Source organism: Theropithecus gelada, chromosome 7a, assembly GCF_003255815.1.
Source record: "Theropithecus gelada isolate Dixy chromosome 7a, Tgel_1.0, whole genome shotgun sequence".
NCBI lineage: Eukaryota > Metazoa > Chordata > Mammalia > Primates > Cercopithecidae > Theropithecus > Theropithecus gelada.
This window is the reverse complement of record NC_037674.1, coordinates 34,241,734-34,255,505: the sequence shown is the minus strand read 5'-3', so window position 1 is coordinate 34,255,505 and position 13,772 is coordinate 34,241,734. Positions and strand designations below refer to the sequence as shown.

Genomic DNA, 13,772 nt, shown 5'->3' with positions numbered 1-13,772 from the left:
AGGAGGAGGTTGCAGTGAGCCGAGATCGCGCCACTGCACTCCAGCCTGGGTGACAGAGCAAGACTCCATCTCAAAAAAAAAAAAAAAAAAGGAAAAAAAGAAAAGTAAACATTTATCTTACATTTGCTCCTATGAAGGCGATGCCTCCTTTAAGATTTTATCTTTGATCTTCTGTAGTTTCACTATGATGTATCATATATGATTTTAAAATGTATCCTACTTGGGCTTTGTGGAACTTCTTGAATCTATGGATCAATAGGTTTCTTAAATTTTAGAAAATTATCATCTATGATCTCTTCAGAGATTGGTTTGACCCCATTCTCTTTTCTTTCTGAAATTTCAACTACAATTATTTTGGATTTCTCTCTGAATTCGGTCTGTCCCTCACTCTCTGTGCTGGATATTTCCAATTTCTCCCTTCTCCAATCCTTTTTTTCTTTTTTTTTTTTTTTTGAGACAGAGTCTTGCTCTGTCGCTGAGGCTGGAGTGCAGTGGCCGGATCTCAGCTCACTGCAAGCTCCGCCTCCCGGGTTCACACCATTCTCCTGCCTCAGCTTCCCGAGTAGCTGGGACTACAGGCGCCTGTCACCTCGCCCAGCTAGTTTTTTGTATTTTTTAGTAGAGATGGGGTTTCACCGTGTTAGCCAGGATGGTCTCGATCTCCTGACCTCGTGATCCACCCGTCTCGGCCTCCCAAAGTGCTGGGATTACAGGCTTGAGCCACCGCGCCCGGCCTCCAATCCTCTATTCTGCGTCTTAAGGGCAGATATTTACTTATTTATTTATTTATTTATTTATTTATTTAGATGCAGTCTCACTCTGTTGCCCAGGCTGGAGTGCAGTGGTGCAATCTCAACTCACTGCAACCTCTGCCACCTGGTTCAAGCGATTCTCCTGTCTCAGCCTCCCCAGTAGCTGGAATTACAGGCACGTGCCACCACACTTGGCTACTTTTTGTATTTTTAGTAGAGACGGGGTTTCACCATGTTGGTCAGGCTGGTCTTGAACTTCTGACGTCAGGTGATCCTCCCGCCTCGGCCACCCAGAGTGCTGGGATTACAGGCGTGAGCCACCGTGCCTGGCCTAGACGCTGTAACTTTAAAAATATTTGTAAAAGCGATTGGTGAACATAGGTAATGTGTTGTATCTCCCTTCAAGGATAATTTACATTTGCTTCTGCTAGGTAGCAGTGGCATTAATATGACACTGTTACGTCTTAGAACATGACTTCATGACATTAGCATGACATCAAGATGGCGGCAGTCTATGCAAGGCTTTCCTTACTCTAAGTTCATGTTTTCTTCTAGAGAGCAGTCCTTTAGTGTTTCAAAAGTAACTTTGGGGCCAGGCGCGGTGGCTCACGCCTGTAATCCCAGCACTTTGGGGGGTCGAGGCAGGCAGAGTACTCGAGGTCAGGAGTTCGAGACCAGCGAGGTCAGGAGTATGAGACCAGCCTGGCCAACATGGTGAAACCTCATCTCTACAAAAATACAAAAATTTAGCTGGGTGTGGTGGCTCATGCCTGTAATCCCAGCTGCTCAGGAGGCTGAGGCAGGAGACTAACTTGAAGCTGGGAGGTGGAGGTTGCAGTGAGCTGAGATTAGGCCACGACACTCCAGCCTGAGAGCGAGCAAGGCTCCATCTCAAAAAACAAACAAACAAAAATACCCCAAAAAACAACAACAAAAAAACTAAGTTTGGGAGGGCAAATCAGGCCCCCTTCCTTTGGCAGACTCTGGGCTCCACCTTTTGTCCCTTAAATCACCCAAAAGTGGTGCTCAAATCTCACCTGCCTTTCAGCATTAGCAAGTAACTTCTTTTACTCCAAATGGTGGTCTCCTCTCTCTAGATTTCAGCCTTCTCTCAAATTTTGGCCCAGCAATTTCTCATTATCTTGTTATTTCTTTTATGGTTTTGATGTTTTAAAAAGTTTCAAAATGTTTTGTCAAACATCTTCCTTATCTTCAGAGAGACATCTATATGATTTATCTCCCCATCACTATTTAATATAAGCTATGCACTTTTCATTAAGACAAGTACACAGTAATATAACTATTGCCAATAGGAAATAGCTGAGTCCAATGAAGATGTTTCAAGGTAGGAAAAGTTTAAAAGCCTATTTGGGCTAGGTGTGATGGCTCACGCCTGTAATCCCAGTACTTCGGGAGGCTGAGGCAGGAGGAGAGCTTAAGCCCAGGAATTTGAGGCCAGCCTGGGCAACATAGTGAGACCCTGTCTCTACAAAAAAAAAAAAAAAAAAAAAGAAGAGAAAAGAAAAAAGAAAAATTAGCTGAGTGTGCTGGCATGCTACTTGAGAGGCTGAGGGGAAAGGATTGCTTAAGCCCAGGAGTTCGAGACCAGACTGGGCAACAATGTGGTGAAACCCTATCTCTACAAAAAATACAAAAATTAGCCAGGTGGGGTGGCAGGGGCCTGTAGTCTAGCTATTCAGGAGGCTGAGGTGGGAGGATCACTTGAGCCTGGGAGGTTGAGGCTGCGGTGAGCCATGATTACACCACTGCCCTCCAATCTGGGTGACACAGTGAGACCCTGTCTCAAAAAAATAAAAACAAAAACAAAAACAAGAGAGAGTGTAGCTGTAAGTCCCTAGGTAAATCTCTTACAATCTTGAGGACTGGGTCAGAACATTTTTTTTTTCTTTTTTCTTTCTTTTTTTTTTTTTTGAGATGGAGTCTAGCTCTGTTGCCCAGGCTGGAGTGCAATGGCGTGATCTCAGCTCACTGCAACCTCCACTTCCTGGGTTCAAGCGATTCTTCTGCTTCAGCCTCCCAAATAGCTGGGATTACAGGCGCGTGCCACCACGCCCAGATAATTTTTTGTATTTTTAGTAGAGATGGGGTTTCATCATGTTGGCCAGGCTGGTCTTAAACTCCTGACCTCTAGTGATCCACCCACCTTGGCCTCCCAAAAGTGCAGCGATTACAGGCTTGAGCCACAGCACCCAGCTTTTTTTTTTTTTTTTTTTTTTGCTTTTTTTTTTAGACAGGGTTGCCAGCCTCTGTTGCCCAGGCTGCAGTGCAGTGACTGGATCTCACTGCAACACCTGCCTCCCGGGTTCAAGTGATTCTCCTGCCTCAGTCTCCCGAATAGCTGGGATTACAAGTGCCCACCACCACACCCGGCTAATTTTTGTATTTTTTGTAGAGAATGGGTTTTTTCTCTTGACCAGTTTGGTTTTGAACTCCTGACCTCAAGTGATGGGCCAGGAGATTTCTAAGGAACCTTTGCATTCTAAACTTCTATTACTGTGAAACCAATATTGTAGCAGAGACAGAGCTGCATTTGGAATCAGGAGGCTGGGATTTGAGCGCAGCTCTGCCACATACCAGCTGTGTGAACATGGGCAAGTCATTTAATCTCTCTAAGCCTCACGGAGATTTACCTCACAGAGTTGGGAAGGATTAAGGGGGTTACTGTATGTCAAAGTGCCTTATAAACTGTAAAGAACTACCCTAATGTCAGGTATTCTTTTATAACGTCCAGTCTTCTTCTTTTTGAGCCAATCAGAAAAAGTAACCTAAAGTGAGTCAGATCTCAGGAATTTAAGTTGTAAAACCAGGAAACACATTATAGTTAATTGTGCATCATACTCACCTTATGGAATTTATAGAATCGTTTTATTCTATCAGTGCTTTCACTTTGATAATGAATAATACAAAGTAAAATTACAAATAGGTACTCACTTCTACAGGCCGATCCTCCATAAGAAGATGGTCACTGTTCTCGGAATCCCAAATTTTGAGGGGCAAAATAGTGAACACAGTATATGATAACGGCAACAAGTACTTATAAACTAGTTTTCTCATTCATTGAACAATTTCGTGTGGAGCCATCACGTCTATCGGGGAGGATAGCAAACCTGAGGTCAACACGAAAGTTTTCCTGTTTTCAAGCGAGCAGGGGCAGCCCTAGAATAAACTAAGCTGCCATCAGCAGGGCGATGATGTTTTCTCCTGAAACAGCCAATGAGACATGTGTCAAAAGCCAGGCCTTCCTATTCTTTGCACTAACAGTCCCAGAATTGCTTTGAGGTCTTTTGAATGGAACTCGGGGAACCTAGTTCGTTGGTGCACACCGGCGACAATTTTTCGATTATTCAGCAGAACTGATAAAGTATTTCCCTGAGAGGTTCAGCGCGCGCACGCGCCTTCTCGGTTTGTGTTGAGTAACGCGCGCACTGTCATTCAGTGCCTACACATCGTTGTTGCTGAAGGCTCAGGAGTTGCAAGAAAATGGCTAACGAAGCGACGAGGGAACGGCGGCGCGGCAGACGTTGCTGCGATAGGACGTGCCTGACCTCCCAGTACACACAAGGGAACGCACCGCCCAAGTGTCCGCGGCCCGCCCGACCGTACGCGCCGCTGCTGGTCCCTGAGCCAATGCGCACGCGCGGCCGTCATCCGGGTGCTGGCTGCTGCTGCAGGTTGCGCTAGGGTGGCGGACCGGGGGAGGGGCCAGCGGCTCATTGTGCGCAGCGCTGTGCGGCGCCGGCGGCCGCCGAGGCCTGGGTGGAAGTTGGCGCTGCTGCCGCCGCCCTGCAGCCCACTCGCTGCCTCGGCAGCGCGCTGCTCTTCTAAGATGGCTGCCGCTACCGGTGCGGTGGCAGCCTCGGCCGCTTCGGGTCAGGCGGAAGGTAAAAAGATCACCGATCTGCGGGTCATCGATCTGAAGTCCGAGCTGAAGCGGCGGAACTTAGACATCACCGGAGTCAAGACCGTGCTCATCTCCCGACTCAAGCAGGTGAGGCCCGGCGAGGACTGGGAAGGACCGGGGAGGAGAGCTTAGGCCGCGCCTCGGCGCCCCGCTTCCGCCGCAGCCTCCGGCCGCCCGCAGCAGCTGGGACCTGCGGGGCAGCATGGTAGGGAGGCCCGGGGCGGCTCCCGCGAGCGTGGAGGACGGGGACCCTTACGCGGTGCCCCTGCCCCCGCGCCCCGGGCCGGGCCTGCGAGGGACCGGCCACAGCAGCCCAGCGTGCCTCCGCCTCCCCGGGACGTCCCCGCCAGCCTGCGAGGGTTGCGGCCGGCCGGCGCGGCCTCCCAAGGGCGATCGTGGAGACCGGGGAGGCGCTCGGTCTCCAGCCTTTAGCCATGGTGAGCGTGTGCATTTCTTGGCCTCAGAGGGAATGGTTAGTTTGGTGACTTCTGCGAAGTTACCGTTTAATTGTGCCCAACCGTTTCTTCCCCATCTTGAGGGGGAATTGGTAGTGGGAGTTGATGGGTGGGTGACAGAGAGAGTTTTTGTTTTCCACTAGGCTTTTAGTTTTTGCATCAGCGCAATAATTACTTTTTCATTCCTGATTAGCTTTCTGGTTTGAGTGAGCGTTGGAATTGTAGTAGAGTAGCAGTAAGTTTGCATTACAGAAACTAGGAAAACTCTTTTTAGTTATTTACTTTAGTAGCTAGCAACTTTTCTGCAATATAACATATTTAGATTTTTGGCCAGTATGATGTGATATTTAATTATCTTGACATGGTAGAATTTAAAACTCCTTGCGATTTTGATACCTAATGATTTTTTTCCCCCTGAAAGTTTCTCTCACTCTTCCGTGTAGTTTAATTGCTCATTTTTGAAGTCGGTTTATGAAATAACTGGCAATTCTAATGGCTTGAGATTTGCTAAATTTTTTTTTTCATTTCGTTTTTATAAAATAAGTTTAGATAGATTGTGTAGCATATTAACTTCTCTTTCTAATGTAGGCTATTGAAGAGGAAGGAGGCGATCCAGATAATATTGAATTAACTGTTTCAACTGATACTCCAAACAAGAAACCAACTAAAGGCAAAGGTTGTTACGAGTTATGAACATATTTTAAAATATATTTTGGTTATATAACTTGCCTCTGCTCTTGTGCCACTTGCCCTGTTTATATAGTGCTACTCTTTGCTATTTCCCTCTGGCACTCTGCCTTCTTGGGTCAAGGAAGAAAAGTTACTGTTGCCAGGCTTTGGGTGACTTGTAGCCCTTAAGATTCGGCTGAAGCTGATTAGAAAGTGAGAACAGTTCTTTATTGCTTCCGAAAAAAATTACAAAGTCAAGTTGTGTGATGATGCTTCATAGTGTGAAGACCTGAATAAAATACAGTTTAACACATGTCTACCTTGCCCCACAATTGGCAGAGTATTGATGGAATTCCTACCAAATCTTTCACCTTGCCTCCTTGCTGTTTTCTTTAGTATATTAAAATTCTATAACCTTTATGTTTAGTACTTTGTTTGACTTGGTGGACTTAATTTGCATTTATGCCATTATACCTCCTAATTTTTAGTGAAATTCAAAAAGACCTCACCAATCATACTAACAAGGTAGAGGGAAAAATCCATGATTAATTAGCTTTAAAAAGGTTTAAATTATAGGGATGTTAAAGATTCTTCTTTTGTAACTTTTAAGCTAGAGCAGAATATATTTATTTCCAGGATATAATGATTTAGTGACTAGCTAAAAGTGGTTTTAAATGAACATTTTGCAGTATGAATGGAACTTAGGTATTTTTTAAGGCTTCTTGGTGAGTGAAACCTTTACTTGAATAACTGCAAATTTCTCCCTCCTATAAGGACAGTGGCAGAGGGTGGACATGATATATCTGTATTCTGGTCCTTACCTACAATTTTCATGCAGAGTTTGTCATGGACAGCTGCTGCATTTTTTGTAATCTAATTTTCTTCACTGCTTTAAGTGATCCAAATGTTACTCCCAACGACTGAATGATTGCAACTAAAATAAAATGGTTTAATCTTGAAAAGAAGGGAATATTACATTTTGATCTTAAGCACACCTGGGTATCAGAGATGAGGACGACTCACTATTTTGAGTCTTCCTAGGTTAGGAAAGTCCCCTGTTTGTGCCAAAGGAAATTGAAAAGGGCTAAGAAGCATTCCCTGGGAGAGATGAAGATGCCGTTTAGAGAAGTAAAAAAGTTATCTTAAAGGTAGCTTTTAAGATCACTCTGACTCAGTGTATCACTTTGAGAGATACATTTTCCTGTGTTTAGAGAAGCTTGTCCTGAGAAGACTGCTAACAAACCAGAGGCTATTTCAAAATGGAAAATGATAAAAATTCAGAAATAAGTATATCAGGAATTAACCATGTGTCTTGTAGTGGTTTTGATTCATATCTTTTACCTAGCATGCTGTGCTTTGTCATAGTCCCAGGTTGTTTGAGTTGACTATTATTTTAGCATTGAAAATAAACATGATTTATTCTGTTCTCATCTACTTTTAATTTCTGTGTATATCCCTTTTTCAGTTTTTTTTTTCCTCAGTTTTTTTTTTTGGGGGGGGGATGGAGTTTCGCTCTTGTTGCCCAGGCTGGAGTGCAATGGCATGATCTTGGCTCACCGCAACCTCCGCCTGCCAGGTTCAAGCGATTCTCCTGCCTCGGCCTCCATAGTAGCTGGGATTACAGGCAAGTGCCACCACACCCGGCTAATTTTGTATTTTTAGTAGAGACAGGGTTTCTCCATGTTGGTTAGGCTGGTCTCGAACTCCCGACCTCAGGTGATCTGCCTGCCTTGGCCTCCCAAAGTGCTGGAATTACAGGCATGAGCCACCGTGCCCAGCCCCTTTTTCAGTTTTGACTGGGAACATCATTTATCTCACCATTAGAAATAATTTCAGCAATATAAAATTTTAAGGATTTTTTCAATACATTTTATGACATATAGGTATATATCATATATATGATATACAGGTAAATATATAGGTATGTATATATAGGGGTGTGTGTGTATATATATTTTTAATAGGGTATTGCTCTGTTGCCCAGGCTAGAGTGCAGTGGTGCCATCATAGCTCTTTGTAGCCTCAAACTCTTGGGCTTAAGTGATCCCTCCCACCTTAGCCTCCCTGGTAGCTGAGACTACAGGCACGTGCCACCACAACATTTTAAATAAGTAAACATTATTTATTTTTATCAGTATGTTTGTTAATTTTTTTCTTTGTATGGGTTGTATTTGAATTTTATTCCATAACTCTGATGTTAAGAGGTCCTAAGGTATTCAGTTAGAAGTTGTAACATTTGGGGGCCGGGCGCAGTGGCTCACACCTGTAATCCCAGCACTTTGAAGGCCAAGGCAGGTGGAGCACCTGCGGTCGGGAGTTCAAGAGCAGCCTGGCCAGCATGGTGAAACCCCGTCTCTACTAAAAATACAAAAAATATGTATATATGTATATATCTGGGCGTGGTGGCACGCGCCTGTAGTCCCAGCTGCTCGGGAGGCTGAGACAGGAGAATCGCTTGAACCCAGGAGGCGGAGATTACATTGAGCCGAGGTCACACCGCTGCACTCCAACATGAGCGATAGAGCAGGAGTGCATCTCAAAAAAAAAAAAAAAGTTGTAACGTTTAATCATTTGTCTGCAGCAGGCCTCCTTGTAAGAGATGCATGACAAAAAGCTCTTGTCTCCTTGAATTCCGGCCATCATTGTTATGAAAATCCTGTGAATTACAAAGAATATAATGTAAATCTCCACCTCCAAACGTAGTTTGAATTAATTTACAATAAAGATGCTTATTGATTCAATTATTTTATTTTTATTATTTTTAGTATGAGAGATTTTGAACCCAGTTTACTTGTTAAAGAATGCTCGTGTCAAATTCCAAGCGCTACTGATCATCTTTAGAGCCAGTTTTGCTTAAATGCGTCATACCAACTCAGTTCTAGCCTTTGAGATGTTTTCTCTGCCAGTTTACACAGTGATAAAATTATTTTAGGCCAGGCGCAGTGGCTCATGCCTATAATCCCAAAAGGCCAAGGCGGGAGGATCGCTTGAGGCCAGGAGTTGAAGACCAGCCTGAGCAACATAGTGAGATCCTATCTCTATTTTAAAAAAGAATTAAGATGTTTAAGTAATAACTTTTAGAAACCAAATTTATATAGAGAAACTTATTAAAATATCAATAATGAACAGATTTTAAAACCAAGGATATATTAAATATTGTTTTAATGTGATGTCAGTTTTCCTTTTTTTTTTTTTTTTTTTGAAATGGAGTTTCGCTCTTGTCGCCCAGGCTGGAGTGCAATGATGCAATCTCGGCTCACTGCAACCTCTGCCTCCTGGGTTCAAGCGATTCTCCTGCCTCAGCCTCCCGAGTAGCTGGGATTACAGGCATGCGCCATCACGCCCAGCTAATTTTGTATTTTTAGTAGAGAGGGATTTCTCCATGTTGGTCAGGCTGGTCTCGAACTCCCGACCTCGGGTAATCCTCCCACCTCGGCCTCCCAAAGTGAGCCACCGTGCTTGGCTGATGTCAGTTTTTCAGTCAAGTTGCTGAATTACTACATCCAATTCTTTTGCCAGATCTTGCTTTACTTACTGGTATCTACCTTGAAATAATTGCATCTTGGTTATGCCACTTTTCCTTCAATGAGCCTGTTTTATCTTTTGTAAAACTGGAAATTTTACTGGTTCACCTATAAGGCTCTTTTAGTTCTGAAATTTGATAATTATATAGCCAAAAATGAGAAGAAAATTCTTTCTGTTTAACTAAAATGATGTTTAAGGAAGCAACAAGTAAGCTCATAGGAAATCAGTATAGTTTTTCTGCAGCACAAATTATTAGAAAACGAAAAGTGCCAAGAAGGGGATTACTTAGAGGTAATTATGTAGACATCAGCAAGACATAATGTATAATAGCTTGTCAGGAAAAGAAATCATTCTTATGACAATATTAAGGTAGTGATTAAAAGTTAAATGACAAGAGAGAAGCTTCCTGGGTATGGAAAAAATACTTTGGTGAAACATTAAGCTTATCTCCTATAAAATAACTATAGGGTAACTTTTAAAAAGGTATGTTAAAATGATTGTATTTAGAGAGGTTAGAGGGAAAGGAACCTACATTTTTAAGTTTCTCCTAGAATACTTTTTAAATGCAGCTATTACAAGCACAAACAATGTTGATAATGTTATAGTGGGCTCTGACATTTATAACAACATATTTATAAAATTCCTTTAGATGTAGTTAATAGAGTGGACGTTTGTATCTTAGAATAGCTTTATTGAGTCTTTTCACACTCTGTTATGAACTTTTAAATAGGTAACTTAGAAGAAAGCTTCACCCATTGAAGTTTACGGTTACATTAATTGGGTGTGTGTTTAAAAAGTAGCTAAACAGGTAGAGCTAACTTCTCATTAGGTTGTTTTAGAGATTATAGATTTAAAGACTTTTGGTTTACCTGACACTGGCATATCCTTTTCTTTTAGATTTTCAACCTCTAAAGTCACCAATTAACTTCAGCAAAAGTGATGTGGTTAATCAGTACAGGATTTAGAACGTGTGTACTGCAGTACTTACCGACGTGAAAACTTAATTGCAATACCTGGCGACTTCAAAAAGACTAAAAATGCTGTGTAAAAGCTGATTTTTCTCCTATAGAAACAAGTATATTTTGAGGTTATAGGTTTGGCCAAACATCTAATGTCTGATTTTTTGTGGAAAATACCACAGACTACGTATTTATAATTACATGTTTACTCTGTAAAGCTTTCTAAAACTTATGTCAATTAAATGTAGTAATCAGCCATATAAAGCACACTTCATATAACATAGTAACATAGTGTACTGTAATTAGCTTTTTTTTCCCTCCAGCTGTAGTATGTTCAGATGTTAAGGGACACTTTAATCAGAACTGTGGCATTGAGGAGGACTTTGGGCATATAATTGTTATAGATATTTCTTAGGCACCCGAAGGCTGAAAGCTCTGTGAAAGCTGGGACGTAGTTTTTCATTCACCTCTCTGTCTGTAATGCCTAGTGTAGAGCATGGCACATAATAGCTGCTCAAAAAATATTTGTTGAATGAATACTGAGGGCCTTTTTGGGGCTTTCTTAACTGCTTTTAGAAATATCTCTTTTGGGCTGGGTGCCGTGGCTTACGCCTGTAATCCCAGCACTTTGGGAGGCTGAGGTGGGCGGATCACCTGATGTCAGGAGTTTGAGACCAGACTGGCTAACATGGTGAAACCCTGTTTTTACTAAAAATACAAAAAATTAGCTGGGCATGTGGCTGTAATCCCAGCTACTCCGGGAGGCCAAGGCAGGAGAATCTCTTGAACCCAGGAGCAGAAGTTGCAGTGAGCTAAGATCGCGCCATTGCACTCCAGCTTGGGCAACAAGAGCAAAACTCGGTCTCAAAAAAAAAAAAAAAATAGAAATATCTCTTTTGGTGCCTATTTTAATTGCATATTTCTTTGTAAGAAGCAGGTACATCAGGGATTAATAGTTTTTATCTTTTTTTTTTTTAAGGTGCCTCTGAGGAGCACTAATGGCTTCTCCTTACACATTGATATGTAAAGTATACTTACTTTTAGAACACATAAATCATTACATTGTCCTTTTATTCTTTACCACATTGATGCTGTGCTGAAAAGCCTCTGAACCTTTGCTGGAATATTGTCCAACCTCAGAGATTGTATATGTCATTTTCATTTCACAAAATTGGCCCTTTTTTCAGAGCCATTAAAACCTACATTTGGCCAGGCGCGGTGGCTCACATCTGTAATCCCAGCACTTTGGGAGGCCCAGGTGGGCGGACCACGAGGTCAGGAGTTTGAGATCAGCCTGGCCAACATGGTGAAACCCCCTCTCTAGTAAAAATACAAAAATTAGCCGGGTGTGGTGGCATGTGCCTGTAATCCCAGCTACTTGGGAGGCTGAGGCAGGAGAATCACTTGAACCTGGGAGGAGGAGGTTGCAGTGAGCCAAAAATGGTGCCACTGTACTCCAGCCTGGGTGATGGAGCAAGACCCTGTCTCAAAAAAATATATATATATATAGGTAATCCAGAAAAGTAGAAAGTGAAGATTACCCATAATCCCACCACCCTGAATTTATCATATGTAACATTTTACATATGATATACATACATAATATTTATAATCAAGTACGTGTTTACTCTGTAAAGCTTTCTAAAAATTGTTTCAATCTAATACAGTAATCAGCCACATAAAGTACATTTCATATTACCACACGTTGATCTAAGTTGTGTAGGTATGTGTGCAAGTACTTACAGGAGGTTTATGTTTAAGGGTTCCCCCCCCCCCTTTTTAACAACTAAAATAGATTCACACCATACATGGTGTTTTGTTGAAGGTAGATAGAATTTAAATATTTCTGTAGTCTGGAGAATCAAAACACAATAACCTTCCGTCTGTATTCTTCTTAACAGCTTCTATAGATAGATTCACTTATCTTTGTGGCTCATGATCTGCACCTGCATTAGTGATTTGAGTTTTAAAAAATACAGAAAGCAGGCTTTCACTCCCCATAGAGTTGGTTTGGGTTGTTATGTTGGGGGCCCAGGCATCAGTATGTATTTTCTAAAAGCTCCCCAGGTGATTCTTACGTACACCTGGAGTTAAGAACTACTGACTAATCTAAACTAAAGCTTGAAAATTAGCATCATTTTTATTCATCTCTCTGCTACTCAGTTTCTAGATTGTTTTATATACTTTTCAGTTTTCGAAAAACTTCTGCATTGCTTTATTTGATTCTCACAACGGTGCTGAGAGTTAGGCAGGACTATTTTCTTTTTACTGGTAGAGTAGAAAGGTAACTCATTAAGAACCCAGTTAAATTACCTTTGACAGTCTTATGTTTGTAGGCACAACTGCCTGAAGGAGTGTGCCAGAAATGTTTATTCTGTTCATCTTTAGATAATAAATGTAAGAGATTTGAAAAATACACCTTTGGCATATTCAAGATTTATTACAATGAATGTGAATTATCTTTGTAGTAATTTTTCAAAGTGACCTATTGGGCCAGGTGGGATGGCTCACGCTTGTAATCCCAGCACTTTGGGAGGCCGAGGCGGGTGGATCACTTGAGGTCAGGAGTTCGAGACCAGCATGGCCAACATGGTGAAACCCCATCTCTACTAAAAATACAAAAACTAGCTGGGCGTGATGTTGGGCTACCTACTCAGGAGGCTGAGGCAGGAGAGTCACTTGAACCCAGGATGCAGAGGTTGCAGTGAGCTGAGATGGCACCACTGCACTCCAGCCTGGGCAATAGAGTAAGACCCTGCCACGAAAACAAAAACAAAAAACCCAAAGTGACGTATTGTATGACTGTTGTGTTTAAGACAATGTACAAGGCCTTTCAGAAAAATGATTTTATTGGTAAAATGTCAGTTTAATAGAAGAGAAGCTAAAACACTTGCAGACAATTCAAGGCATGGCCTGTGATTGTTTTAAGATACTCCATGCAACTGAGGAGTTGTTGTTGGAAACATTTCAGTTTGGCATATCTTCTTAATCTTCCCCTCCCTTCCAGCAGAAATTTTATAACTAAGCTTTTTTTTTTTTTTTCTTTCTTTTTTTTTTTAACTTATCGTAGCTCTTGTGAATGTTTAAGGGGAAAAGTTACTCAGCCATAAAGTATTTTGGCAAAATGATTTTAAAATTTCCTTGGGCTGGGCGCAGTGGCTCACGCCTGTAATCCCAGCACTTTGGGAGGCCAAGGCAGGAAGATTGCTTGGACCCAGGAGGTTGAGGCTGCAGTGAACCATGACTGCCACTGCACTCCAGCCTGGGCGATAGAGCGAGACCTTGTCTCAAAGAAAAAAAACTCATTGTTAAGTGGGATTTGTTTTTGTTTGGGAGGTACTTAAAAAGGAAAATTGCAAACCTTTATAAGGACCAGTTTGCCTTTGGAGGAAAAAGAAAATTGCAAACCCTTATAAAAACCAATTTGCCTTTGGAGGAGAAAGCCAATTTATGATCCAAAATTCTTTGTTCAGAATTCTCAAATACAAAA

The 13,772-nt window shown here is 42.1% G+C and overlaps 1 protein-coding gene across 2 annotated transcripts in view; it reads left to right on the top strand.

Annotated features, from left to right (window-relative positions):
- Positions 1-3,863: 3,863 nt before the first annotated feature.
- The window catches only part of SLTM (SAFB like transcription modulator), a 56,514-nt gene continuing 46,605 nt past the window's right edge, over positions 3,864-13,772 (top strand). For both annotated transcript variants that reach the window (XM_025390226.1, XM_025390225.1), the window contains exons 1-2: positions 3,864-4,761; positions 5,718-5,805. In XM_025390226.1, coding sequence (XP_025246011.1) covers positions 4,600-4,761; positions 5,718-5,805 — 250 coding nt within the window. In that variant the 5' untranslated portion in view covers positions 3,864-4,599. The remainder of the gene's footprint in view (positions 4,762-5,717; positions 5,806-13,772) is intronic.